Source organism: Leopardus geoffroyi, chromosome E2 (assembly GCF_018350155.1).
Source record: "Leopardus geoffroyi isolate Oge1 chromosome E2, O.geoffroyi_Oge1_pat1.0, whole genome shotgun sequence".
NCBI lineage: Eukaryota > Metazoa > Chordata > Mammalia > Carnivora > Felidae > Leopardus > Leopardus geoffroyi.
In genome coordinates this window covers 51,314,120-51,341,544 of record NC_059335.1, presented here as the reverse complement: position 1 = coordinate 51,341,544, position 27,425 = coordinate 51,314,120, and the positions used below count along the sequence as shown (strand labels likewise).

The 27,425-nt window shown below is 39.2% G+C and overlaps 1 protein-coding gene across 1 annotated transcript; it reads right to left on the bottom strand.

The window, feature by feature from the left end:
- Positions 1 to 17,632: 17,632 nt before the first annotated feature.
- LOC123579481 (metalloproteinase inhibitor 1-like) lies at positions 17,633 to 19,828 on the bottom strand. The gene is made up of 6 exons (XM_045443607.1): positions 19,490 to 19,828; positions 19,183 to 19,306; positions 18,923 to 18,999; positions 18,664 to 18,775; positions 18,283 to 18,404; positions 17,633 to 18,002 (listed from the first exon to the last, which is right to left on the bottom strand). Exons 2-6 carry the CDS (start codon positions 19,295 to 19,297, stop codon positions 17,790 to 17,792), a joined length of 639 nt encoding a protein of 212 aa, XP_045299563.1. The 5' UTR covers positions 19,298 to 19,306; positions 19,490 to 19,828; the 3' UTR covers positions 17,633 to 17,789.
- Positions 19,829 to 27,425: the final 7,597 nt, after the last annotated feature.

Genomic DNA, 27,425 nt, shown 5'->3' with positions numbered 1-27,425 from the left:
CTTTGGCTCAGGTCATGATCTCACAGCTCGTGAGTTCGAGCCCCGCGTCGGGCTCTGTGCTGACAGCTCAGAGCCTGGAGCCTGCTTCTGCTTCTGTGTCTCCCTCTCTCTCTGCCCCTAACCCCCTCGCATTCTGTCTCTGTCTCTGTCTCTGTCAAAAATAAATAAACATTAAAAAAAAAATTAAAAAAAAAAAAAAAAAAAGAAGGTCAACAAATCCATAACAGCTTAGACACAAACATACCTGTCCCTGGAATCTATGGACTAGATGCACCTAGTCTAGGTCACTGTTCTACAGCGTCTCCCCTTTGGCAGTCTCAGCTGAGACGCACCACAAAGTTTTGGCAGGGCCTTCAAGCTCCTGGGAGGATGTACAGTCAACTGTAGTTCATTTTCATCTTTTGGGGCGTAACCATGAGTAAAATACAGGCTAATGATGGGTTCACGGGGCAACTGGAATAATTCTTCTTAGTTTCCTTTACATTGGTCGCTAACTCCACCTGCCCATGGGCTCCTTTGTTTTATTTTGTTTATTCTTTTAGAGACTTTTGATTCTATTTGTTTATTAATTTTTTTTATTTTAGAGAGATAGAGAGGAGAGGGAGAGAATCTGAAGCAGGCTTCATGCTTAGCATGGAGCCCGATGTGGGGCTGGATCCCAAGACCCTGGGATCATGACCTGAGGGGAAATCAAGAGTCAGATGCTCAACCGAGTGAGCCACCCAGCTGCCCCTAAAATTTTGTTTTTTAAAGTATGACTTTTTAAATAAAGTTTTAGGGGTACCTGGATGGTTCAGTTGGTGGAGAATATCCCTCTTGATCTTGGGGTTGTAAGTTTGAGCTCTGCGTTGGGTATGGAAATTACTTAAAAATAAAATCTTTTGAAAAAATAAATAAATGAACTTTTAACTTGGAATAATTTTAGACGTACAGAAAAGCTGGAAGTTAAGTATGGAGGGTTCCTATATACCTTTCATTCAGTTTCTTCAGGGTTAACATCTTACATAACCTTGGTGCACCTGTCAAAACAATGAAATTAACATTGGTACAATACTGTGAGCTAACCTAACTTTATTCCCATGTACACAGTCTTGCCACCCATAGCCTTTTTCACTTCCCTGATCAGATCCAGGAGTCTCTATTTGCCTTCTTTAGCTTTTTACAATATGTGACAGTTTTCACTCTTTCCTAATTTTTCATGATCTCGATAATTTTGAAGAATACAAGTCAGGTATTTTGTAAAATGTCTCTCACTGTTGGTTTGTATGATGTTTTCTCTTGGTCAGATTTGGATTATAGGTTTTTTAGATGAATATATCACAGAAATGGATTGCCCTCTCATTGTATCATATCAAGTGATATCACTACGAGTTATCCCTGGTTATATTCACCTTGATCCCCTGGTTAAGAAGGTGTCTTCCAGATTTCTCCACTCTAAAGTCACTACTTTTACCTTTTCGTATGTTATTTGGAAGTGAGTGAGTCACTGAATCCAGCCTGCACCCAAAGAGGAGGGAAGTGAAGTTTTGCAGGGGTTTCCACAATTTGCCCCTTTTCTTCACTGATTTCTTTATTAATATTTTATTTACCACCATCTGGTAAAATATACTTACTTTATTCTTTTGGGGTGTAAGCCTATACGACCAACATATATTTTGGGCAAATTGCCCCAGCTTTAGCCATTGTGATGTCCTTCAGATCTAGTGTACAACATGATGAACTTTGGTTAATAATACTGTATTGTATACTTGAAATTTGCTGAGAGAGTAGATATTAGGTGTTCTCACCACACACATACTCACACACACATGCACACAAAGTCACTAAGTGACAGATTTGTTAATTTAGCTTGACTCTGGTCATCATTTCACAATGTATACCATATATCAAATTATTACATTATATACCTTAAATGTACATAGTGTTAAAATCAATTGTACCTTAATGAAGCTAGAAAAAAAAATCTTTGATTTATGGCATGAGATGATGCCCCAGGACCACTGTGCATTTTCATTTCTTCAGCTCTGGGATCAACTGTTTCTCTAAGGTCCTGCACTCTTATCACATCCTACCAAATTCTTTCCTAACACAAAGCCTTGCGAGTGCTTCCCATGAAGTCAATAACTGAGAGAAAGTCATAATACATCCTAGCCAGGGACATATTGAGCCTGCTAGCAAAACAGGGGCAATATTTCAATAGAATAGTGGAATCTAGCTGTCATGTACTCACAAGAGCCTGGAGGTGGACAAGGGACAAGAACCTGTGATTGGTGGCCAAATGGTATTGAAGATTAAATTTGGAGACAGGACTTAACATCACCACGTTGTACACTGGATCCTGTGAACTTATTCATCTCATTTCAAGTTTGTACCCTTCAGCCAACCTCCTTTCTTTTCCACCCCTCACCCCCACTGGTAACCATGCCCTAGAAGGATGTACAGTTTTTAAATAAGTAAATAAAAGTTACAGATATACCAAAAGGACACGGGAGTCAATCTGAAGGGCATCACAATGGCTAAAGCTGGGGCAGTTTGCCCAAATGGCAGGAACTGCATTAGATGGTGGGAACATGTTTCTGGGATGGTTTCTAGAAGTGGGGAATGATGAAAGCCCTTGGTGGAGAACAGCCAGAATTGCTATGGCAGACAGCAGAAGTAGGCACATTCGAGGGGGTAAACTGTGTAAGACCGGGTAGTTTTCTGGCACCTGAGGGGTGTTAGCAGGCCTGGTAGTGTTTTGAGCCACTCTTACTACTTTTCGGACCTACTCCCTTGTGCTGACTTCCAAGTTAGATGAAACAGAGATGAACAACCTCCGTCAGTCCTTCAGATAAACCACCAGACAGGTTTGAGCACACACACACACACACACACACACACACACACACTAATTTGCCACTAAGGTCTATTCTGTTCCTTCCTGATTCAGGGAGCAGGGTGCCTCTCTGGAAATGCAGGTTGCTATTGCTTTAAAACCACCTTATAGCTGGGAATGGGGGGAATAAAGGCAAATAAAATCACCACAGAACTTTTCTACTGTGTTGAAGTCATATTGTTTTCTTGATTCAGCATTTGCTTGGCTGCTGTCAGTTGTTGATTGTTTCGCAGAGTTCTGATAAAGTTGGTTCTGACATTTTCTGCTTGTTTTTTGATGTGTCTCGGGGGGAGATGAGAGCTTGCAGCTGCCTACTCTGCCATTCTGATGACATTACTCCTCTGGATATTGGTTTTTAAATACCATACTCTGATTTTAAAAATATGGGCTTTGCAAACGGGTACAGAAGTCAACCTGAAATTACTCCCCATAGGCAAAGCTAGAACAATTTGAGCAAATACATAAATAATATGAGGACTGGATTATAACCCCCAAAACAAAATAAATCTCCATGAGTCCATAATAATGTCAAATAACTAACTAAATAAATAGATGGGGGTGGGGAACGGGAGCAGATCTCCCTTACAGAGCAATTTGAATTAATTCCAATTACTCTCCCTGCCCTGGAATGTGGGCTGGACTTAGTGACTCACTTCCAAATGAAAAGGTATGGAAGGAGAACATAAAAAGTGGCTTTACAGTGGAGAGACCTGGTAAGTCGCCACTTTAACCAAGTGATAAAGGTTAACGTCGCCAGTATCATGTGTATATAATGTACCCCTGATACGATTAGATGAGAAGGGCAATTCTTCTTTGTGGTAATTTTCTCCACAAAAACCATAATTTCAGTCTAATAATAAGAATACAGGAGACCAACAAAAATTGGGGGACATTGTACAAAATAGGTGAGCAACACTCTTTTAAGTTTTCTAAGTTAATGGAAAACAAAGAAGGATTAAGAAACTGTCACAGATCAGAGACTGAGGAGATACAGTGACTGAGGGCTGTGATATTCTGGATTAGATTCTTGTATGGAAAAACCACATTTGTGGAGAAACTGATGGAATCTGAATAGAGTCTGCCATTGAGTTAATAGTATTGTGTCCATGTTGATTTTTTAGTTCTGACCGGCGTCCCCTGGTGATGTAAGATGTTCTCATTAGGGCAAGAACTAGGTGAAGGGTATGAAAAAAAATTCTACGTACCATTTTAGAACCTTTTATGCAAATCTAAATTTATTCTATGATAAAAAATCGAATAGAACAAAAAATAGAGGATACGCTTTTGTGGAAGGACTCTGAACAAGTTTGGAGATGACAAATTATGCTAAAAGGAGAAATTCAATCAATTCTCCCAAACACTAATTTTTCAGACCTCACTTATTCTGTAAATTCTCTACAATTCTACCCTGGGTCTGCATCTTGCAGTGTTTTCATCTTACAGTGTTTATGGTATTTGGTTTTATTTTGGGAAACATGTTTTATTTTAAAGTAGTCAGATTGATTAATAATGGCCTTCACATTTTGTGCCTTCTGTATCTTGGAGTCCTAAAGATAGTCTCCTTTGTGTTATCATAAAAGTTTAAAACTTTAGTGTTACGGGAACTGGAATATTCTCCCTTTCCTCACCTAACGATTCTTGGTTGAGCAAATTACGTAGGGAAGTTTCAGGATATGTCAGCTGGACTTTGACCCCAGGCTTCTCTGGATCTATTTCTTTTTTGTATGCTCTGTTTTACTTTGGATGGAGTGAGGCGTCTGATGTTAGAGAACCCCAGACACAATGGATCTTTCCTTTCATTCAAGTTAATTTTGTGTCTTTTGAGAATGTTTACAGTTCATACATACTTTAGAACTTCTAATTTGTTGATAGTTTTTAACCGTTTTGAAAATTACATGCACATTTTATTGCTAAACCACACTGAAGGTAAATCACAGAAATCAGTATGTTTCACCCCTGAATATGTGCATCTCCTAAGAACTAGGATATTTTACACAGCCAAGAAACTCACATGGGTTAGATAAACTTACCTAATATATATTAAATTTTGAAACATTTTTTAATCATTCAACTAACATAAGGTTCCACATTCTTGGGCCTCTAGAGCCCACATCATAGACACCTCTGTTTAAACATCATTTATCCTACAGACCGTGTGCCATAGACAAAATAGATTCCACATCTCAGATATTTCAATATCCTATTCTAGACATTATTTCTAGAGACTCCATTGCTAAGTCCAGAAAAAAAATCCGTTTCTGGTACCATTTCAATCACTCAGGTCTCAGCCACATTCACTTACCCCACGGACATTTGCTACTGAACCCACAGACACTAATCACTGACCCCATACAAGTCCATCAGTGTCTCCATATACCACCATAATGAATCTCCAAAGTCCTATCACCTATTTCACAAACTAAATTCTACAACCCACTGTTCCAGTGAGATTTGTGGGCAAGTCCCCAGGTGGGGCAAGAAAGAAGAGAGGCACCAAAGACCCCATCTTTGCTCACATAAAGATTGTTGTCCTTTTCAAAAATGACCAGCAGATGGCAGAAAAATACATGTTTTGGATATGTAGACTCCTGCTCCAAACATTATGGAGCTTTGAGATAGGGTTTTTTTGTGTGTTTGTTTTCTGTTTTTGTTTTTGTGTTTGAGACCAGCTAATCAGCCTGGTGAATAATGAGAATTAAAGATCATTGTGATATCAGAAAATTCTCCATCAAAACATTTTCTTCTCAGCCCATTGCAGCCCACCAGTGTCACTGATAACACTCCAGTGTCACCGATCCCAATCTGTACCTATCTGAAGATTCTTGTGGTTCATGTCACCCTTCTCTTCATTAAAACCCATTAGGAGGAAATAACTACTTTGGGAACGATTTATGAAAGTCTTGAATGTAGTATTTCATGTTTCCTACTAGAGTTTTCGGCATTGCCATAGAGATTATTTGTTAATCCAAAGTGATGAATCTGTAATGGCCAGAGTGGTGTATATAACATATTTGGATGAAACTAAGAGTTCGTCTGCCTCTTAAATTAGGTTGGTGGAGGCTGCCCTATACTTTTTGTAATAATAATAAGAGCCGATGTTTGTTCAGCACTTACTATGTGCTAGGCACTGTACCAACCACTTTACATAGTAGGCAGATTGAATCTTCACATTAACCCCACAAAGCGATGACTATTAAACATTTTTTACAAAGTATACAGATGCCCAGAGATTTCAAGTAATGTGTTTCAAGGCCCTACAGTTAGAAAAATGCTCAGGACCGCATCTTTGCATCTATTCACACCATATGCAATGAATACTATGGTGGTAGCATTGTTGGGGCTTTATGGATTCAAAAGAAGTTCTTGTTCTCTTGCCCCTGCAACCCAATGTGTTGGAATCTTCTCATTACAGGATCTGGGAACCAGTTTCAGTTGTGTTACCCTGGGTAAGCATGACCATTAATTAGCTCTTCAGGGGGCATTGTGACAATATCTAGGCTGATGTGAGCAGAATATTTTAAACCAGGACTGTCCCACTGGCTCCAGGTTACACGACTCCCTTGAGGGCAGTGGAATGTTTAAATTACACATCCCAGCTGTTGGCAGGGATCAGTTCAAGTCTATCTTCTTTTCCTTCAGGCAAAATATCACTCCATTCTTCAACTTGCTGTGTTTCTCTGGTGGTATAGCTTGATGCTCAAGAGCTCTGAGCAGCAGCTCTGTATCAGCACCCCAGGGCTGTTGTGAGACATGTGGTGTGCAGTGTCACAGTGCCTAGAAAGCAGTTTCCCTACTCATTGTCCCATCTCCTACAACTTGCTACAGTAGTTGGGATTCTGGGTTGAAAGTAAGAGAAACCAACTCTAAGGCCCTCATTTAAAAGGGAGTTAAGAGGGGCGCCTGGGTGGCTCAGTCGGTTAAGTGTCCGACTTCAGCTCAGGTCATGATCTTGTGCTCCGTGAGTTTGAGCCCCGCGTCGGGCTCTGTGCTGACAGCTCAGAGCCTGGAGCCTGTTTCAGATTCTGTGTCTCCCTCTCTCTGACCCTCCCCTGTTCATGCTCTGTCTCTCTCTGTCTCAAAAATAAATAAACGTTAAAAAAAATTTTTTTTAAATAAATAAAAGGGAGTTAAGAAAGGGTTGCTCATCTTTCTCTATCAGGAACTTCTCCCTCACACACATGGCTCTTTTGGTCATGACCATCTTTCCCTGGACATAGAGTAGAAGGCTTGGGTCAACCCAGTCCAATCAGAGTACCCCAGGTCAGACCACACTTATTGGGGAATGAAGGGTACATGGCCCAGTGAGAGTTCTCGTTGGATTTTTATGCCCGAGAAGAGAAAAAGCTGGTTATTTTCTGTGGGGTTTCTGAGTTGGCAGATGAGAACCTGTCTGAGGAAGGATGCCAGAAGAGTCTAGCAGATTCACGAGGGGGAGAGACGGACTAAAAGTCCTGCGGGTATTGAGTCCTAGCATCAAGCTAGGCCTGAAGCCAGGGGCAGTTCTTTATTTCCTAATTAGGAGAGCTCATAGATCTCCCTCTTATGCTGAAGTGACTTTGAGCTAGTTTTCTGTCACTTATAACCTAACGTACTGGTTTGTATGCCTCAATCCACAACAGGCTCTGTGTGTTCCTTCAGGCCCTATTTAATCTTTTCCTTAATGGATGATTATTTTATTTGTAAGATCTTTATTTTTTTAAGTTTATTTGTTTATTTGAGAGAGAGAGAGTGCAAGTAGGGGAGGGGAAGAGAGAGAGAGAGAGAGAGAGAGAGAGAGAGAGAGAGAGAGAATCCTAAGCAGGCTCCGTGCTGTCAGTGAACTGTGAGATCGTGACCTGAGCCAAACCCAAGAGTTGGAGGCTTAAGCAACTGAGCCACCTATAAAGATTTTTAAAGGAGAGCATCTCACTAATCAGCAACAGAGCCCTAGAATGTCACCATTCATCATCCTTCAAAGTAGCCTCAATATCTGGTGCTGGCTTTGGCATCATCTGGTGTCACATTATAAATGAATTCATAGGTTTAGGGATATTATCTTGTTATTGTCTGTTTTCTCTTGGGTGAAAAATTTAAGGTCAAAATCATTAAGTAATTTTTGTAAAGGCAAATTGCTGAACTTGAGGAGAAAATCCACTAAAACTTTTCAACTTTAATATTAGGCATTCCTAAAACCTAAATACGGAACCAGGGGATAATTACGTTTGCACAAAAATTTGGCATCAAGAGCATGAGTTAAATCACACACAGATCACTTAAATTAGCACAAATGGTCTATCCTCATCATTTGTTTGCCAGCTCACTTCCCTGACAAGCAATGATGGTCTCAACCAAATACTGTAGAGACTCCTAAACTCCCCTCAGCTTGCAAAACCAAAAACTGAATTCAGAGTATGTGAAAGAGAGATGTTGTAAACATGCTTATAACAAGATCTGGAAATTACTAAGTATGCTATTTTTCAACATATATGTGCTAAGCATCATGAAGGCCAGGATACCTCCATCTTCTGTCATTAACAATATGAATTGGTTATCTCCGAGGGAAGTATTCAATTTGAGTCACATTTTCAGGAAACATCTTGAAAGACTGGAAGGTAAGAGCTTATATGCCAGTAGTCACATTTTGAGATTGTCTGCATTGTGTTAGTGGGTCCTAGATAGATGAGAAAGTCCAACAGAAAAAGAGGACAAAACTGAATGGTCAGCATTTCATTTTGTTGCATTATTTTAAAGTTAGTGGTTATGCAAAACCAACAGCATACTGTATACACAGTATGTTAGCCAACTTGACAACAAATTATATTAAAAAATAAATAAATAAATAAAGTTAGTGGTTATAGATGCAGTCATACAAATTAAGTATAACAGAGGTTTACAAAGGAATTGTAATTTAAATACAATGCATTATGCAACATATGTAAGTAAATTGCACTTTGAAAAGAGAAAAGGTGTTTTTTAAAATGTACTCAGAGGTGGAGTATGATTTTCATTGTATATGATATTGCTATAAATGATATCTGCTGTTATTAGCCTTGATCACCTGGTTAAGATGGTTTCTTCAGTGTTTTCCTACTAGAAAATCACTATTTTCTCCTTTCCGTATTCTATTCTCTGGGACATGGTAAGTCCTCTCCATACTTAAGAAAAAGGAAATGAATTTCCCACCTCCTAGAAGGCACATATCTACACATGCTACTTGAATTGTTTTTAACTTTTATTTATTTTTGGGAGACACAGAGAGACAGAGCATGAGAAGGGGAGGGGCAGAGAGAGAGGGAGACACAGAATCTGAAGCAGGCTCCAGGCTCTGAGCTGTCAGCACAGAGACCGACATGGGGCTCGAACCCATGAACTGTGAGATCATGACCTGAGCTGAAGTTGGACGCTTGACTGAGCCACTAGGCTCCCTTGCAATTCTTCTGTAAGGAAGATTTGTCCCTTCTCCTCATTTATTTAATATTTTGTTTTTATTGGCACAGAATGATGGATATTTATTTTATTCTTTGAGCTATAATTTAATATTATGTATTTGTTAGGAAAATTGTCCTGTATTTTAATTGTTTCAGTTGTTAAACATTTTGCTTGGAAAATTGTTCCAGCCATGGCTATTGGGAGTTTTTTCATATTGATTCATGTGTCTTTTTAATATACATGGGATCATCCTGTGTTTTAACTGCCCTTGCCCTGTATACAGCCCTTTTCCAAAAGAGTTCTGATTTCTTTTATTAGATAATGGTGTTTAGAAACCAAGATCTGGGCACTAGGTGTGCTCATTATTATCAGGGTGTCAATGCCTCTAGGTCTGCTTAGGAGACAGAGCCAGTAAACAAACAAACAAACTAATTTAATAAATAATACAAACACATATTTATATATGCATATTTATATATACATACATATGCTAATCTTTGTATATAAGCATATCTATTTGTGCATCTGTGCATCTGAATATATATTAAAATAAACATGAATTCATACTGCACTCATATATCTCTGACCACAGATACAATGTGGTCTTTCTCCCCCTTGCTTATGCAGGGGTATTAGATGAGTTCATGGGTGGTACTGAGAGGCCCTGATAGGGCATAGGAACAAGCAATTGATCCTTGACCCATTTGGCACCTTCTCCTGATGCAAAAGCCTGGGCATGTGGCTAAAATCAGGGTGGGGTGCCCAAGTGGCTCAGTGGGTTAAGCGTCCGACTTCAGCCTAGGTCATGATCTCACTGTTCCCGAGTTCAAGCCCTGTGTTGGGCTCTGTGCGGACAGCTTAGAGCCTGGAGCCTGGAGCCTGTTTCAGATTTTGTGTCTCCTCCTCTCTCTCTGCCCCTCCCCCACTCACGCTGTGTCTCTCTCAAAAGTAAACATTAAAATAAATAAATAGGGGAGCCTGGGTGGCTTGGTTGGTTAAGCGTCCAACTTCGGCTCAGGTCATGATCTCACGGTCTGTGAGTTCGAGCCCCGTGTCGGGCTCTGTGCTGACAGCTCAGAGCCTGGAGCCTGTTTCAGATTCTGTGTCTCCCTCTGTCTCTGCTCCTCCCCTGTTCATGCTCTGTCTCTCTCTGTCTCAAAAATAAATAAACGTTAGAAAAAATAAAATAAATAAATAAATATCAGGGCTCATGGCCTAAAAAAGATTAAATGTTATATATTAGAGGCATAGCAATAGGCCCCTGATTGGCAAGTAAGGTCCAGCCGAGTGTCTGCCTGAACTTGGGAATTTGCAGAGAATGGAGAGAGAATGGTCATTGTAAGTTGAGGATGTAGGGACATGGCTATGTACAAGAAAATTCATGGCCGACTTTGAAGGACATTGGGGGAAAGTGACTATAGGGACTAATCTCTGAGCAATTTTGTGACATCTTACAGAGTTCTTTCATATTCCAGGACCTTTCCAGGGCCAAAGAAGTAGTCACAAGAAAATATTGGTTTCCTTTTAGGAAATGAGGATGATTTCAGTACATTGTTAATTTGCATTATCATAACATTAAAACCATGATTAATACTACACTAGTGAATCTGGTTCCTTTTTAATCTATATGAAACTAGGATAGTTGTGATGTGCCATTGATATCATTTTTTGCTTTTACATTAACAATATGACTGAAATTAATACTGCAATTAGGAATGAAGAGATAGTTCAAAACTAGGAGAATACATTCATATTTTTATGAGTATGGTGAGGCTTGAAAGAGGTAGATCCTTGGGGTGCCTGGGTGGCTCAGTTAGTTGAGCGTGCAATTTTGGCTGAGGTCATGATCTCATGGTTGGTGGGTTTGAGCCCCACACTGGGCTTTGCGCTGACAGTGTGGAGCCTGCTTCAGATTCTCTGTCTCCCTCTCTCTCTCTGCTCTTCCCCCAATCACACTCTCTCTTGAAAATAAATAAACATTAAAAAAAAAGGGTTAGATAATTATTTATTAAAGTAGTGTTCATTATTGCTAGTGTGAGTAATAATAACTACTAACCATGAAATATACAATACAAGTCCAATTGATTGAGTGCTTACTTGGTATCAGGTAATACTTCAAGTACATTTCATATTTTTAACATTTAATCTTGGCAGTGGTCCTGTATGAAAAGTTCTGTAATTATTTACATTTAACAGTTGAGGGTTCTAAGGAGTGAGCTGTTGAACGAGCTGTCCTGAGGTCCTACAGCCAGAAATTAATGCAATTTGGATTTTAACCCAAGTACCTTGAGTCCAGGTACTATTAAGTTAAAATTTGTCTCTCATGATGATTAAAGGAATACTTACCACAAACCACTATTATTATTTATCCACATTCTGTAATATTATGTTATATCAGTAAAGACAGAAGGACTGTATGAAAGTCTTTTCCTAAATCCTTCATTGGTATCCAGGCTCCTACCTGGCTCCCAACTTCCTGGTGGTCTCTGTATCCTCCTGGCTATCATGGCCATGCCTGGGCAAGTCTACTCTTGTATGCTATTATACCACTGGATTGTTTACTTAGAAGTTGGTGAGTCTGTAAAGAATGCAGAGTCCCTGCCTATGGTATTTCACCATTTGGTTGTAAGGGGTAAGAATTCTCCCTGCTGTGGGGGATAGGGCATGTGGGTGCCATCGGGCTACACATTTTGTCTTCCTGAGACTTGGCTGGAGACACATGAATACATAACCATGAGAGGGCCCATGTATACTCTTTTCCAGCCTCTCAATCAAGATGTCTTTATTCTAGGGCTTCACCATTTCAATAGGAAAATGCAACTCTATGAAATCACATTACCAGGTTCACCCTACCAGCTCCTCTCCATACACATCTCCCTACGAGAACAGAGGATTCTCCATCCTGCTGTGAGAGAATGTGCAGTACGTGGGGGTCAGACAGGTCCTGGTCAAATACCAACACTGCAGCCTCCCATCCCACACATATTCCTGAGTCTGCATCATTTTTCCTCTTTCCTCCACAGATGATCAAGTCTCCTGAGGAGAAATTTCAATATACCTACACGTCTGATGAGAAAAAGTACCATGGTGAAAAAATACATTCATGAGTGAGTATTTTCTAGCAAAAAAACACTCCATTTAGAATGAGCTCATATACCCCAGCACTTTGTTTTCTCTGACCGCCAACGTGAACCCTCAATTTTGGCCAACAGACCAGAAGCACAGTCATTGTCTCTCCTTAATAATTTAGGACATTGTGCTCCCAGGACTGCCCATCCAGGGCTGATCTGCTTCCTTGCCCAGGGTATCCTGAAGCCCCAGGGCTGGATTCACTCAAACTACAGAGGGAACACAGTGTGCTGACACTCCAAGTTTGACTTCTTTCTTCATGAGCGGCTTTGAGTAACAATAAATTAAAATTGAATAGATGTAGCATGCAATATGGGAATGTACAACTAGGAGCAGAAAGAAAGCATCTTGGTGTCTACAAGGCAGAAGCTAATTCTACCATGAGTGATCCACCAAATGTTCTTTCAGCCCAGGAGCTATTGCTTTCTCTCTCCAGCTGTACCTTGCTCCGTCTCCCTCTTCATTTTTTTTTTTTTGTTTTTTTTTTTGTTCTCCTTCTATCTTCATTGCCTTTACTTATTCCTTGTTTTCTTTCTGTTTTTGCCCATTCTTTATATTTGGTGTACCTCTTTGTCTTCTCTTTTCCCTATCATCACTACCTGCACCAAGCCTTTTTCTTTACTCACAAAATTTGACCCCCTGATGGACAAAGACAGACCAGAGTTGTTAATAGATGGGCTGGCTTGGTGTGTTGAAACAAGGTGAAAATGGATGGCTACCATATGATATGCTAACACAAGGGTGACTTTCAGACAAAGAGATGAGGGAAAAATTCTCCCAATTCAGAGAGGACAAGGAAGTGCTCCTGGTCATATTGTTTCTGTGGAAAGAGAAGTGACCTGAAGTTAAAAAATACCTGCATTAGTTTTCTAGGACTACCATAGTGAAGTAACACAGACTGGGTGGTTTAAACAACATAAATTTATTTTCTCACAACTATGGAGGCTAGAAGTTCAAGACCAAGCTGTGAGTAGGGTTGGTTTCTTTTGGGGCTTGTCTCCCTGGCTTGTACATGGCTGTCTTTTCCTGTGTCTTCACATGGTCCTTCCTCTGTGTGTGTCTGTGTCCTAATCTCTTTTTATAAGGATGCCAGTCATATTGGATTAGTGACCCAATGACCCCTAGTGACCTCATTTTATTTAATTATGCCTTTAATGACCCTCTCTCTAACTACAGTAATGTTCTGAGGCACTGGGGGTTAGGACATCAACATATAAATTTTGGGAGCACAATTCAGCCTATAATAATAAATGGACACATGGGCAGTGGCAAATGAATGTTCCAGTCCATTTCCATCAGCAGCTAATTGCAGATGGTGTCACATGGAGGGGAGGCTCCACCTAGCCAACCCATGGAATCACAAGAAGTAATAAAATGATGGCTACCGATGTGATCAAATTTATAATGGAAATGGACACACAATGCAACTTGCACATTTCAATCACACAGTCTAAAGAATTTCTGTGAATAAATACACTAGGTAACAATATCTTAATCAAGAGACAGAAAAACAGCATAAATACTCCAAGTCTCTCATACACGTTTGGAGCTAATCATTCCCTTAGGCCAGACAAACATTGACCTATTTTCTATAAATGTAATTTTGGATGTTCTAGAATTTAACATAAATAGACTAGTTCAGTGCAATCTCTTTAATAAATGGTTTCTTCCTCTCAGGACAATGCTTATAAAATGCATCCACGTTGTCATCTATACTGGTAGTTCGTTCCTTTTCTTGGTGGTTACTATTACATTGTATGAATAAATCAAAATTTGTTTATTCATTCAATTACTGATGGCAAATGTTTATTTCCCAGGATTTTTTGCCATTATGAATAAAGCTATTATATACATTCACTACAAGTCTCCTTATTTTTAAAGATGTTCTCTGTTTTCATTATTTGTATAAATTATACGTTTGTAATCTGTTGATCCTATGATAATTGTATCATTAACTTCATAAGAAAATGTTGAATGTTTTCCAAGTTGGTTGCAATATTTTATAATCCCAAGAACAAACTGGAAGAATTCCAGTTACTTCAAATCCCTGTCAACACTTGGTATTGTCATTCTTTCAAATTTTAGCCATTGTAGTGAATATGAAGTTGTATCTTATAGAGGCTTTATTTGTGTTTTTCCAATAATATTTTTAGCGACTATTCGCCATTCATGTATCATGTTGTTTTTAATATTTTTTTAATGTTTATTAGTTTTTGAGAGAGAAAGAGAGAGAGAGCATGCTTACAGGCAGGAGAGAGTCAAAAAGAGGGAGACAGAGAATCCAAAGCAGGCTCTGTGCAGTGAGCACAGAGCTTGATGCCGGGCTCAAACCCACCAACTGTGAGATCATGACCTGAGCCAAAATCAAGAGTTGGCCACTTAACTGACTGAGCATCCCATGTATCATGCTTTATGAAGTGTCTATTCAGACATTTTGCTCATTTTTATTGTTATTTTTCCTTTTGAGTAGCAAGAGTTTTTTTTTCTTTTAATATATTCTGGATATAGCATGTTTGTCAGATATATGTGTTTTGCATTTAACTCCCCTCTCTGGGGCTCATTCTCTTATTTTTGGAATTGCAGCTTTTGAAGAATGAAAGTTTTAAATTTTAACGAGGCACAATTTATCACTTTGTCTTTTATACTTTCTGGTTTTTGTGCCCTATGTAAGAAACTATTCCCTATGCAACTGATAAATTTCATTTCATTTAGTCTCTCAGCAGATAAAGCTTCCTAGGAAATATATGTCACCTACATATACACAAATATTTATAAACATTTTTGTAACTGTGTGTGTGTGTGTGTGTGTGTGTGTGTGTGTGTGCACATGTGTGTGTGGCCTGATAGGCACAGAAAACCTTCCTGTTCCCATTTGGTTCCCTAAGTCTGTGCCATTTTTTCCACAGTCTTCTTTTCTAGAATTCTCTTCTGATTCCAAGGTCACTGGTTGAACTCCAGGGAGAGCGAGATCGCAGACAATTGGTACGTGGATTTGGCAGCCTCTTCTGTACCTATTAACCATAACCATGTCTACTTACATTCTTGACCTTCTGCCAGGAGATCTATGTTTCTCTGAGAGTTTTAAATGGGAAGACCTGCTCACTGGAAGGTTGAAATTGGGGGTCGGGATCAATTAGGTTGGGATTGTAGATGTAGAAATATCAGGCGGTGTCTTTATTCCTGGCAATGCATGTAAGTTCACCCAGATTTCTGAGTCTGCACCATGTCCCCTAGGGCCTCCTTTCCCAGAATGGACCCAGGTGTGTTTGGGACCCTTTGGGGCCTTAGGGTAGAAACTGTGTGCATGTGAGTTTGAATGAGTGGATTTATGTTAAAAACTACATAAACCTGGTACTATATTGGTAAATTTACTCTACAGGGGTACATGCTGAAACTACTTTACATATATACTAGGTTCGAACAAATAATAAAATAAAAGTCAAGTTTCCTATTGTCAGAAAAAAAAGGTACAAATAATCAATAGGTGAGAGCTATAATGAGCACTATATTATTCTGTAGTTGGCATTAGTATGAAACTCAGGTTTATTTTAATATATATTGAGAGAAAGGGTCATAGTTATAACCATGTGGATATACTTAAATTCATATGCATACATATGTTTCCTAGTTCTGTCTACTGAGAAGGCCTGGAAGCAGTGACACCCCAGTAGCAATGACGAACCCGTGTCCAGATACGATTTTCTAAATTCCATTATTCAACTAAAAACCAATGGGACATGGCGAAGAGTATAAAAAGGAAAAACGGTGCCTTTCCAGTGGAGAAACTAGGCGGACCCCAGCCTAACCAAGTGATCATTGTTAACACTATCAGTGATGTAATATCAAGGCTAGGTACTTGTGATACAGTGCAATGAGAGTAAGTATTTCCTCTTTGTGCTATTCTTGAAAATCGACAGCCCCAGTCTGATCATGAAAATACAACAGACACATCCAAATTGAGGGAGTCTCCAGAACACCAGTACACTGTAAAACTTCCAGGTCACTGAAAATGAAGTTCCATTAAGAAGTTGTCACAGACCAGGGGTGCCTGGGTGGCTCAGTCATTTAAGCATCCGACTCTTATTTCGGCTTGGGACGTGATCTCATGGTTCATGAGTTTGAGCCCCCATCTGTCAGCCCAGAGCCTGCTTGGGATTCTCTCTCTCTCTCTCTCTCTCTCTCTCTCTTTCAAAAACAAATAAATAAACTTCAAGAAATTAAAAAAAAAAAAAGTTGTCACAGACCAGACTAATTTCTGCAGTATCCTGGATTAGATTCTGGCACAAAAAAGAGGGAAAAGTGGTAGAAATCTGAATAAAGTGTCATTTAGTTAATAGTATTGTACTCATGTTAATGTCTTAGCTTTAACAAATATACCAGTGTTGCATAAGATGTTACCATTAGAGCAAACTAGGTAAAGAATATGTATGAATTCTTTGTACTATCTTGGTACCTTCCTCTGTAAATCCAAAATGATCCCAAAATTTAAAATAATTAACAAAATAAAATTAGATTAATAAAATACATAATTAAATTAAATAATAACACAGAGAAGACACTCTTTTTGGTAGGACTCTGGGAAATTTTTAAGTTCATAAATTATGTTCAAAGGGAAACTTCAACCAATTCCCCAAAACACTCTTCAGACCTAATTTTTATCATAAAGCTGTAAATCCTTTCCAATTCCAATCTATGTCTGTATCTTATATTTTTATAGTGTTTATGGTACTTTGGTTTATTTGGGGAAAGATATTTTATTTTAGAGTAGTGGAATTTATCAACATTTTCCTTCATATATTTTGGAACTTTTGTGATTTGAAGTCCTAAAAATATTGCCTTTTGTGTTCTTATAAAAGTTTAAAAGTCTTTTATTTTCAGAATTTTAATATGACAAGGAACAATGTTTATATTTGCAAGTGAGTCTTAATTCTGTGGGAACAAGGAATATCCTTTCTCCTGTGATTTATGGTTCTGCAAATCATCTGGGGAAGGTTAAGGGTGTGTCAGGTGGAGTGTGACCTTGGTCACATTGGATCTGGATCTGTCCCTTTGTTTGGACCCAGGGCTCTTGCTTTGAGAGGATGAGGAAATGTCAGGAATTGTGGAATAAGAAGGATTAGAGTCTGGCATGAGGTTGCTGGATGAAGAAGAAATAAAAGATAATTGATGAACAGAGAAGATAAAGGGAATTTGTCATCAGGGTGGTTTATCAACTTGGGATTTGTTTTTGTAAGTTTTATTGATGCATACACTACTTACAGAAAGTAAACAAAACTTAAGTGTACAATTCAGTGGAGGTGTACAAAACTAACTCAGTTCTGTTAACAGCAGCCAGACCAGGAGACAGAATATTAAACTCTATTATATGATTTCGGGCCTAGTGAACAGAGGTCACTGGAGCCGAGGTTTGGTACGGATAGTTCATCTGGATGCGGGTCCATTCACAGTACCCATTCATGGAGGGCACACACATGGAGAACAAGGAATGGTTTCCTTCCCATACCTTGTAGTTACAGTCTTTTTGTTTCCACACACACTCTCCAAAGTCAGGTTGAGGGCAGGAATGCCAGCAGTGGAGGCAGGGCTGAACCTAGGTGTGGAGGGAGATACAGAACTGCCCACTTCCTGTTCATACACTCCATCCTGGACCGACAAGGGCAACAAGGGTCTGTCAACAAGGAGAGGCTAAAGGGAGCAGTGAGGAGGGAAAGGACAGAAAGGAAACAGTGGGAAGAGGTCAGGAATGGAAGGAAGGTGAAAGAGCAAGGGTCATCCAGAGGGAGACAGCAGGGAGGAAGATCTGGGAACAAGGACATGGGACAAGAGCAGTGCCTGGGCTGCAGAGAAAAATCACCAGGTTGGCTACTCACTTGACATTTGCATCCTGTTCTGTATGCTGCCTCAAAACCTAGCCTCTGCTCTCTGGTGAGCCGGTACCAGAAATAGACCAGATGGCATCTTGTGAAGCGCAATGTGCCCCCCCTCAGATAGCCTGCAGTGATGGGGGGGCATGGCCTGAGTTAGTATACCATGTATGCATATCCCCTGGGAAGTCAGACCAGAGGGTCTAGAACTCCTGAGGCTGGTACAGAGTCAGCCATGAATGAGGGTCCAGCATTGCCCCAGGAAGAGTCTGTCAGATCATGATAATGGGGCCCTTGGTCCTTGGTGGGGTTAGCTGCAGAAGTCAGGTGGTCCTTTTAGGAGGAGGTAGCAAGGTTGAGGGGCTGTATGTGGACAGGGATGCTCACCTGCGATAAGTAATAGTGATTGTTGATTGGTCCTCAGCCTGTAACTACAGTCTCTCCAACTGATGGGTGAGTAGATCTCGTGGATTGTTGGGATGCCTCTGGGAGCCTTGAGGACCCGCAATGGGAGGGAAAGAGTGACTAGGACCTTAGGTTTACATAGAAGTTGCTAGGCTCCAGAAACCATCCAAATCTCTCAGCAAGAGCAGATAGTCTTGCTTATTTTGAGGAAAGGAGGTAAGAAGAAAGGAGGTACTGAGTTTACCTTAATGACATTGACTCTGAATCCTTGTTTTGTCACGGTGCTGTTTCCTGGTCCTTGTATATCAGCTAATATGACTGGGAGGAGGAAGAAATGGGTCAGGGGCCCGTAGCTTCATTCCTCTAGGATTCCCACATCCAAAGTCTCATGAAGGCATTGATCAGATCACCCACCTCTGAGCTCCCCCACCTCTGCATTTCTACACCCTATGGTGAGAGCTCCTTGGTGGAGACTTCTCTAAGGTGTCCCCTTAGACTCACCGACATCTGATGTGCAGTAATATGTCTGAGGGTGCTGAATTTTACAATCACAAGCGTTGCAAGGTGTTGACAGGGCCAGGAGCAAAGGAAAGATTACCAGGAATGAAGGATCCATGATTGGGCCCTAGGGAACACAGGGCATAAATTACAGCATAAACTTCTAGCCCAGCTCCTCCATCCACCTCTAGACAGAAACTGGGATAACTTCGGATGACTGTTTATCTCCCTTAATGTTTAAGGGCCTGAGAAAGATTGGATCTAGCTCCTGGATGCATGAAGTCTATGTTCTACGTCTAAAATGCCTTACCTCTGTCAGTCTGAGCCAAGGTGTCCCGTGGCTTCTGCAGAACACCTAGCACTAGGAAGGATAAATAGCCCTCTGCATTTCCTTTTCGCCCTAGAGCATATCCACTGGGGAGGTACAATTTGATAAGTGGGTGTATTAGCTGGAATCATTTTTCTCTCATCTGCATTTCCTTTCATCCTTCAGGCATATCAACCAGGCAGGTACTGTGTGATTATTGCACGCACTGTCACTTGGAATCTCTCTGTATGGTTATTCAAAGAGCCACCAAATTGATCCATTCCTGGTCAGTATTTTGGGCTGAGCTGTGTCCCTCTAAAATTCCCATGTTGAAGTCATAACCCCCAGTCCCTCAGAATGTGACTGTATTTACAGATAGGGTCTTTAAAGAGGGAGTTAAGGTAAAATGAGGTCATTAGGGTGGACCCTAATCTGATATGACTGGTACTTTTATGAGAGGACGTTAGGACACAGACACACATAGAAGGAATGCCATGTGAACATAAAAAAAGAAGGTGGCAATCTATAAATTAAGGACATACTCTCAGAATAAGACAACCTTGCTGAAACCTTGATCTTGGACTTCTAGACTCCAGAACTGTGAGGAAATAAGTTTCTGTTGTTTAAGCCACTCAGTCTATGGTGCTTTCTTATGGCATCCCTAGAAAACCAACAGACACCTTTGTTTTATTTTTAAATATATTTAGGACCATGGGGTGCTTGGCTGGCTCGGTTGGTTAAGCATTCGACTTTGGCTCAGGTCATGATCTCATGGTTTGTGGGTTCAAGCCCTGCGTTGGGCTCTGTGCTGACAGCTCAGAGCCTAGAGCCTGCTTCGGATTCTGTGTCTCCCTCTCTCTGTGCCCCTCCCCTGCTCACACTCTGTCTGTCTCTCTCTCTCAAAAATGAATAAACGTGTAAAAAAAAAAAAAGAAATATATTTAGGACCTTTATACAATTTAAATTTGCATTAGGATTTTAAGAAAACAAAGTCACCTGCAATACCAAATCTACCAAACAAAACTTATTCACTCATTCAATTTCAACTCCTTTCCCGCAGCTCTCTTCTCTGCTACTTGCCCTACACCCCCCACCATGATTCAATTTACTATGTTGTGGTTTATCCTCCTGTTGCTCCTTTAATGGAAATACCTATAGGCACAGACACAAGGGGTGCCTGGTGGGCTCAGTCAGTAGAGCACGTGAGGCTTGGTCTCTTGATTGTGAGTTCAAGCCCCACATTGGGTGTGGAGCCTACTTAAAAATTTAAAAGAAAAAGCACAGACATAAGCACATCCATTGTGGTGCACTAAATATAGCTTTGGTCATCTTGCCATTTTTATTTTCGGGCATACCTCATGATACGCCTCATTCTTTATACAGTTGTATAGTACTCTGTGTTGATAGGCCCTGGATTATCCAACCATTTCCTAATAATTGGTTCTTTCAACAGTTTTCTGTGGGAATACATCTTGTTGGAGCACCTGGGTGGCTCAGTGGGTTGAGTGTTTGACTCATGATTTCAGCTTGGGTCATGAACCCAGGGTCGTGGGATCGAGCCCCGCGTTGGGCTCCACGCTGAGTGTGGAGCCTGCTTGGGATTCTCCCCCTCTGCCTCTCTCCCTGAGTTGCACTCTCTCTCTAAAATAAAGATCGGAAAAAAAAATACGTGCATCTTTTCTTGTATTTAACAAGGTGTCTTTATTTTTTAAGCGTATTTTTACATTTTTTATTTTAACCACTCAGTGCTCACCATGACAAGGGCTCTATTTATTCCCCATCTCCTATTTCACCTGGAATCCCTCCACCCCTCCTCTGGTAACCATCAGTTTGTTCCCTACCGTTCAGAGTCTGGTTCTTGGTTGTTTCTGTCTCTTTTTTTCCCTTTGCTCATTTGTTTAGTTTCTTAAATTCCACACATGAGTGAAATCATATGGTATTTGACTTTCTCTGACTTATTTCGCTTAGTATTATAGTCTCTACCTCCATCCATGCTGTTGCAAATGACAAGATTTCATTCTTTTTTATGGCTGAATAATATACATGCTACATCTTCTTTGTCCATTAATCTATCAGTGAACACTTGGGCTGCTTCCATATCTTGGCTATTATGAATAATGCTGCTATAAACGTAGGGGTGCAGGTATCCCTTTGAATCAGTGCTTTTGTATTCTTTGGGTACCCAGTAGTGTGATGGCTCATTTGTAGGGTAGTTCTATTTTTAAATTTTTGATGAACTTTCATATTATCTTCCACGGTGGTTGCACCAGTTTGCACTCCCACCAACAGTGCAAGAAGGTTCCCCCTTCTCCACATCCTCAACAACACCTGTTTCCTGTGTTGTTGATTTTAGCATCCTGACAGGTGTGAGGTGATACCTCATTGGAGTTTTGATTTACGTTTCCCCGATGATAAGTGATGATGAGCACTTTTTCATGTGTCTGTTGGCCACACGTAGGTCTTCTTTGGAGAAATGTTTGTTCATGTCTTCTGCCTATATTTAATTGGGTTATTTGATTTTTGGGTGTTGAGTTTTAGAAGTTCTTTATATATTTTGGATACTAAGCCTTTATCAGATATGCCATTTACAAATATCTTATTCCATTCCATAGGTTGCCTTTTAGCTTTGCTGATTTGATGTAGTCCCAATAGTTTATTTTTTCTTTTGTTTCCCTTGCTTCAAAAGGCATATCTAGAAAGAAGGTCCTGTGGCCAATGCCAGAGAAATTAACTGCTGTGCTCTAAGATTTTTATGGTATCTGGTCTCACATTTAGGTTTTTCATCCATTTTGAATTGATTTTTGTGTATGGCATAATAAAGTAGTCTAGTTTCATTCTTTTGCATTTTGCTGTCCAGTTTTCCCAACACTATTTGTTGAAGAGACTATCTTTTCCCCATTTGATATTCTTTCTTGCTTTGTCGAAGATTAATTGACCATATAATTGTGGGTTTATTTCTGGATTTTTCTATTCTGTTGACTTATGTTCTATTTCTGTGCCAGTATCATCTGTTTTGATTACTACAGCTCTGTAGTATAACCTGAAGTCTGGAATTGTGATGCCTCCAGCTTTGCTCTTCCTTTTCAAGATAGCTTTGTCTATTCGGGGTCTTTTGCTGTTCCATACAAATTTTAGGATTGTTTGTTCCAGTTTTGTGAAAAATGCTGTTGGTTATTTGATAGGGATTGCATTAAATGTGTAGATTGCTTTGGGTAGTATAGACATAGATATATGTCTTTACAAGTGACTTCTAGAAATAGGGTTGGAGTAAGAGCCATTGGCATTGTTTTTCTGTGACTTGTCCATATCTTGTCCTATTTTTTCTACAGGGTTATTGACTGTTTCTCTATTTTTAGAAACTATATATTAAAAACATTAACTCTCCATGGTATAATTGTAATTATTTTTCTCATATAACATTTTACTAATCTTGAGTTAAAAAATATATAATCAGTTTAACAATATTTTGATTAACTGCACCTGGAATTTGAATCATAGTTAGCAAATGTTTCCACTACTAACAAGTATTAGAAGATTTTACCATGATTCTTTCCATAATTTCACTTTTTATATTTAGATCTCTAACCAATTTGGGATTTCTTTTAGTATCAGTATGATTCATGAGCATAATTTTATTTTTGCCATATGGATATTCAATTAACCCAATACCTCTATTACAAAGTTCTCTTTTTCCATACTTAACTGAGATATCACCTTTAGCATATACTAAATTTGCAGATGTATTTGAGACTATATAATGATTTTCTATTTAATTTGTCTATTTGTGCATTCCTTCATCAGTATCACATTAGATTTTAAAACATAATTGAATATGTCCTAGATATTTTAATATTTTTCTAGAGAGGAATTTCTCTTTTTCATTTTTGGCTTTTTCCAACTGCTGGTTGCCCCCAGTTTTGGTCTCATGGTGCCTTTCCATCTTCCAAGCCAGCGATGGCTAGTCAAGTGTATCTCACATCACAGTGTATGACATTGACTATTCTGCCGTCTTTTCTCACATTTAAAGGATCTTTGTGATTGCATTGGCTCCACTCTGATAAGCCATGATAATCTATTTTTTAAAACTTTTTAAATGTTTATTTATTCTTTAAGATAAAGAGAGAATGAGAAAGAGAGAAAGAGAGAGAGAAAATGAGCAGGGGAGGGGCAGAGAGGGAGACAAAGAATCTGAAGCAGGCTCCAGGCTCCGAGCTGTCAGCACAGACTCCAACGCGGGGCTCGAACCCACAAACAGTGAGATCATGGCCTGAGCCAAAGTCAGCGGCTTTAACCAAGTGAGCCACCCAGGTGCCCCCATGATAATCTATTTTTTTTTTATTTTTATTTTTTTTCAACGTTTATTTATTTTTGGGACAGAGAGAGACAGAGCATGAACGGGGGAGGGGCAGAGAGAGAGGGAGACACAGAATCGGAAACAGGCTCCAGGCTCCGAGCCATCAGCCCAGAGCCCGACGCGGGGCTCGAACTCACGGACCGCGAGATCGTGACCTGGCTGAAGTCGGACGCTTAACCGACTGCGCCACCCAGGCGCCCCCATGATAATCTATTTTTAAGTGACCTCATTACAAACTTGATTCCATTTGTAACATTAATATACATAATGTTATTTAATATGACATTTATAGGTTCCAAGGATCAGTATCTGGTTACCTTTGGAGGGGCATTATTTTGACTACCATAGGGGTCTCTCAGTCTCTCTCTGTCTCTCTCTCTCTTACACACACACACACATTTTTCCTATCCAGGGATATGGAGCTCCACCAGACACATTATGAGAGCTCCACCAGACACACCATCCTTTTTACATTTTGTGAGGCTCTTCATTGGAATTATCTCGAGGCAAACAGAGCTACATTGATGTATTTCAAGTTAATTGTTTTATTTTTCAATAAATTTTAAATAAATGGTTTTATTTTATTGCATAAAATATTCGCTGTTTTCTTTTAGTCTGGCTTTTTTTCTTTAAAGTGTCTTCTGAATAATACACATATTTTCCTTTAATTAAGCAAAAGTTGTTTTCTAAACCTTTCATGTTTTTGTCGTTGTTGTTATAATATAGGAATTCTTTGCCTATGCCAAGGTTGTAAAAATGTTTTGTTTTCCTCTAGAAGTTGTAGGCATAAACTTTTGCCCTAACGTTTAAGATCCATTTCAAGTCAACGTTTGTGTGTGGTCTGGGGACAGAATAAAAGTTAATTATTTTCCATATAACATCAATTGTTCTGGCATAATTTCTTGAGAAGACCAACTTTCTCCATTATATTACCCTAGCCTCTTTGTTGAAAATCAACTCACCCTACATGTGTGAGTTTGTTTCTGGATATTTTCCTCTACTACCTATATAAGTATTCTCATGCTAATACCACATTTTGTTACTGTAGCTTTATGATATACTTGAAATTTTGTAGTGTTATTCTTTTAGATGTATTCTTTTTTTTTTTTTAAACCCATCTTGGCTATTTCCATTGCATACAGAGCCTGCAGCATATACAATTTAGATACTGCTTGTCAAAAATGCCTGCTAGGCTTTTGACTAGAAATGATTTGAATCTAGAGATTATGTTAAGGAAAACTGATACCAATATTGAGCCTTTCAAACCATGAGCATTTTATCTCTATTTATTATACCATTTAAAATTTCTCTCTGCAGTTTTGTATTTAGTGTTATGAGTCTGGCACATATTTTGTTAAATTTGTTCTTAACTATTTCTTATTTTTATGCTGTTGAGTAGGTATTGATTTTTATTAAAATTTTTTTTTAATGTTTATTTTTGAAGGAGAGACAGAGTGTGAGTGGGGGAGGGGCAGAGAGAGAGACACACACACACACACACACAGAATCTGAAGTAGGCTCCAGGCTCCGAGCTGTCAGCACAGAGCCCGACGCGGGGCTCCATCTCGTCAACTGCGAGATCATGACTGGAGCTGAAGTCAGACGCTCAAGCTCAACCGACTGAGCCACCCAGGCGCCCCAATTTTTAATTTCAATTTGTAATTGTTCCTGTCATATACAAATGAGTACGAGTGAATTTTCTACATTGTTCTTGTCCCTGTGACTTAGTCAAGTTCATGTATTGGTTATAGTAGCTTTTCTTTAGATTTCTTAAGAAATTTTACATACAAGATTTTGCCATCCATGAATAACAACTGTTTTCCTTATTATTTTCCAATCATTATGACTTTTATTCCTTTGAATTGCCTTATATACTGACTAGAACTTTTGTTACAATAAAGAATAGTAGGGTTGAATAATGGTGGGCATAAGAGCGGAAATCTTTACCTTGCTGCCTATCTTAAGGAGAAATCATTCAGTCTTTCACTATTAAGTATGATGTTGGTTGTAAAGTGTTATTATACCTTCTTTAATATGTTAACAGATATTCTCTCCTATTGCTATGTTTCTGAGAGATATTATCAAAAATAACTGTTGGGGGGTGCCTGGGTGGCTCAGTTGGTTAAGCATCTGACTCTTGGTTTTCGGCTCAGGTCATGATCTCATGGTTCATGAGTTCGAGCCCTGCATCAGGCACTATGCTGGTGGCTTGGGGCCTGCTTGGGATTCTCTGTCTGCCCCTCCTCTACTTCCACTCTGTCTCTCTCTCTCTCTCTCTCTCTCTCAAAAAATTGAATTTTGCTAGATTTTTTTTTCTGCATCTACATATATAATTAAATGGATTCTCTTTAACCATTTATTTGGTTAATGTAGTAAACTGCATTATTTGGTTTTTGGAAAGATAAATCAATTTTCAGTCACATTGCTGGATTTAATTTGCTAATATTTTCTTGTGGAATTTATGTGTATGTTTCTGAAGAATATCAATGTTAGAGGGTGTGTGTGTGTGTGTGTGCATGTATGTATGTATTTTCTTGTGTTCAGTGTCATAATAATTTTTCACTGATAAAATAACCTAAGAAAAGACATTTCTCTTCTTTTTTCTTAGAGTTTGTGAATGAATGTATTATTTCTGCCTTAAAAGTTTGTTAGATTAAGTAGTGAAGCAAAGTTTATTTGGATGGTAAGAAAATTTCAGTGAACAAAGTCAATTTCCTTGACTGATGCAGCGGTAATTAAATTTCTAATTATTCTTGTGTGTATTTTGGAAATCTTTATCTTTCATGGAATTTGTCCAATTCACCTACACTTTCAACTTTATTAGCACGAAGTTCTTTATAATATTCCCTAATTTTATTTTTATGTGTGATATATCCGTTGTGATGTTCTTTTATCATTCCAGATAATGGTAATCTGCACATTTTCCCATTTTTCCTTGATTAATACACCCCTTGAGTTGTCAATTTGATTGCCCTTTCTTTTTTGGTTTAATCACTATTCTCTATTTTCCTATTGATTCCCATTCGTTTTCTGAAAGAAGGTAAGAAGAGACCCTATTTCTGATTTTCCATATCCTAGAAGCAGTACTCCTTCTTGCCTGGTCAGTGTATATATAAGACCTGGCAGATGGGGATGGGGAGAAGGGCTTTCATAGTAACAGAGAGAACAGTAGCATTAACAGGCATTCACTGAGCACTCACTATGTTACCTGCCAATGATTAATATTAATAAGGGAAGGCTATCTTTCTGCTTCTTCAACTTTATAGCATCATTCATTTCTCATTATGGCGATGTGAGATTGTTCAGTATTGCAAGTATTACTGTTGACTCACCTAATAAGCCTTGGTCTTTGATTACCTCACAAGCAGAGCAAGTATTGCCCAACCAGAGAATATCATTGCTTGTTTCCATTTACCATGTATCTGGGATCAAAAACGAACAGGGACATTGACTATGTAATACACACCAACTTGTCACTGTGGAGTCTAATGTTTCACCCACTAGTTTGAGTATCAAAAAAAAAAAGTCTTAGTCTCACCAGAAATTGCTATATGATAAGGAACTCTTTTGATTCAGTTCTTTTCT

Excerpts from the sequence above, each read along its gene's own strand:
- LOC123579481 (XM_045443607.1), bottom strand. The coding sequence starts at position 19,297 with ATGGATCCTTCATTCCTGGTAATCTTTCCTTTGCTCCTGGCCCTGTCA. Across the intron at positions 19,000-19,182 it reads TTACTGCACATCAGATGTCG|TCATATTAGCTGATATACAA; the intron begins GTGAGTCTAAGG and ends TCCTCCTCCCAG. Across the intron at positions 18,776-18,922 it reads GAGTCAATGTCATTAAGGTA|CTCAAGGCTCCCAGAGGCAT; the intron begins AACTCAGTACCT and ends CCATTGCGGGTC.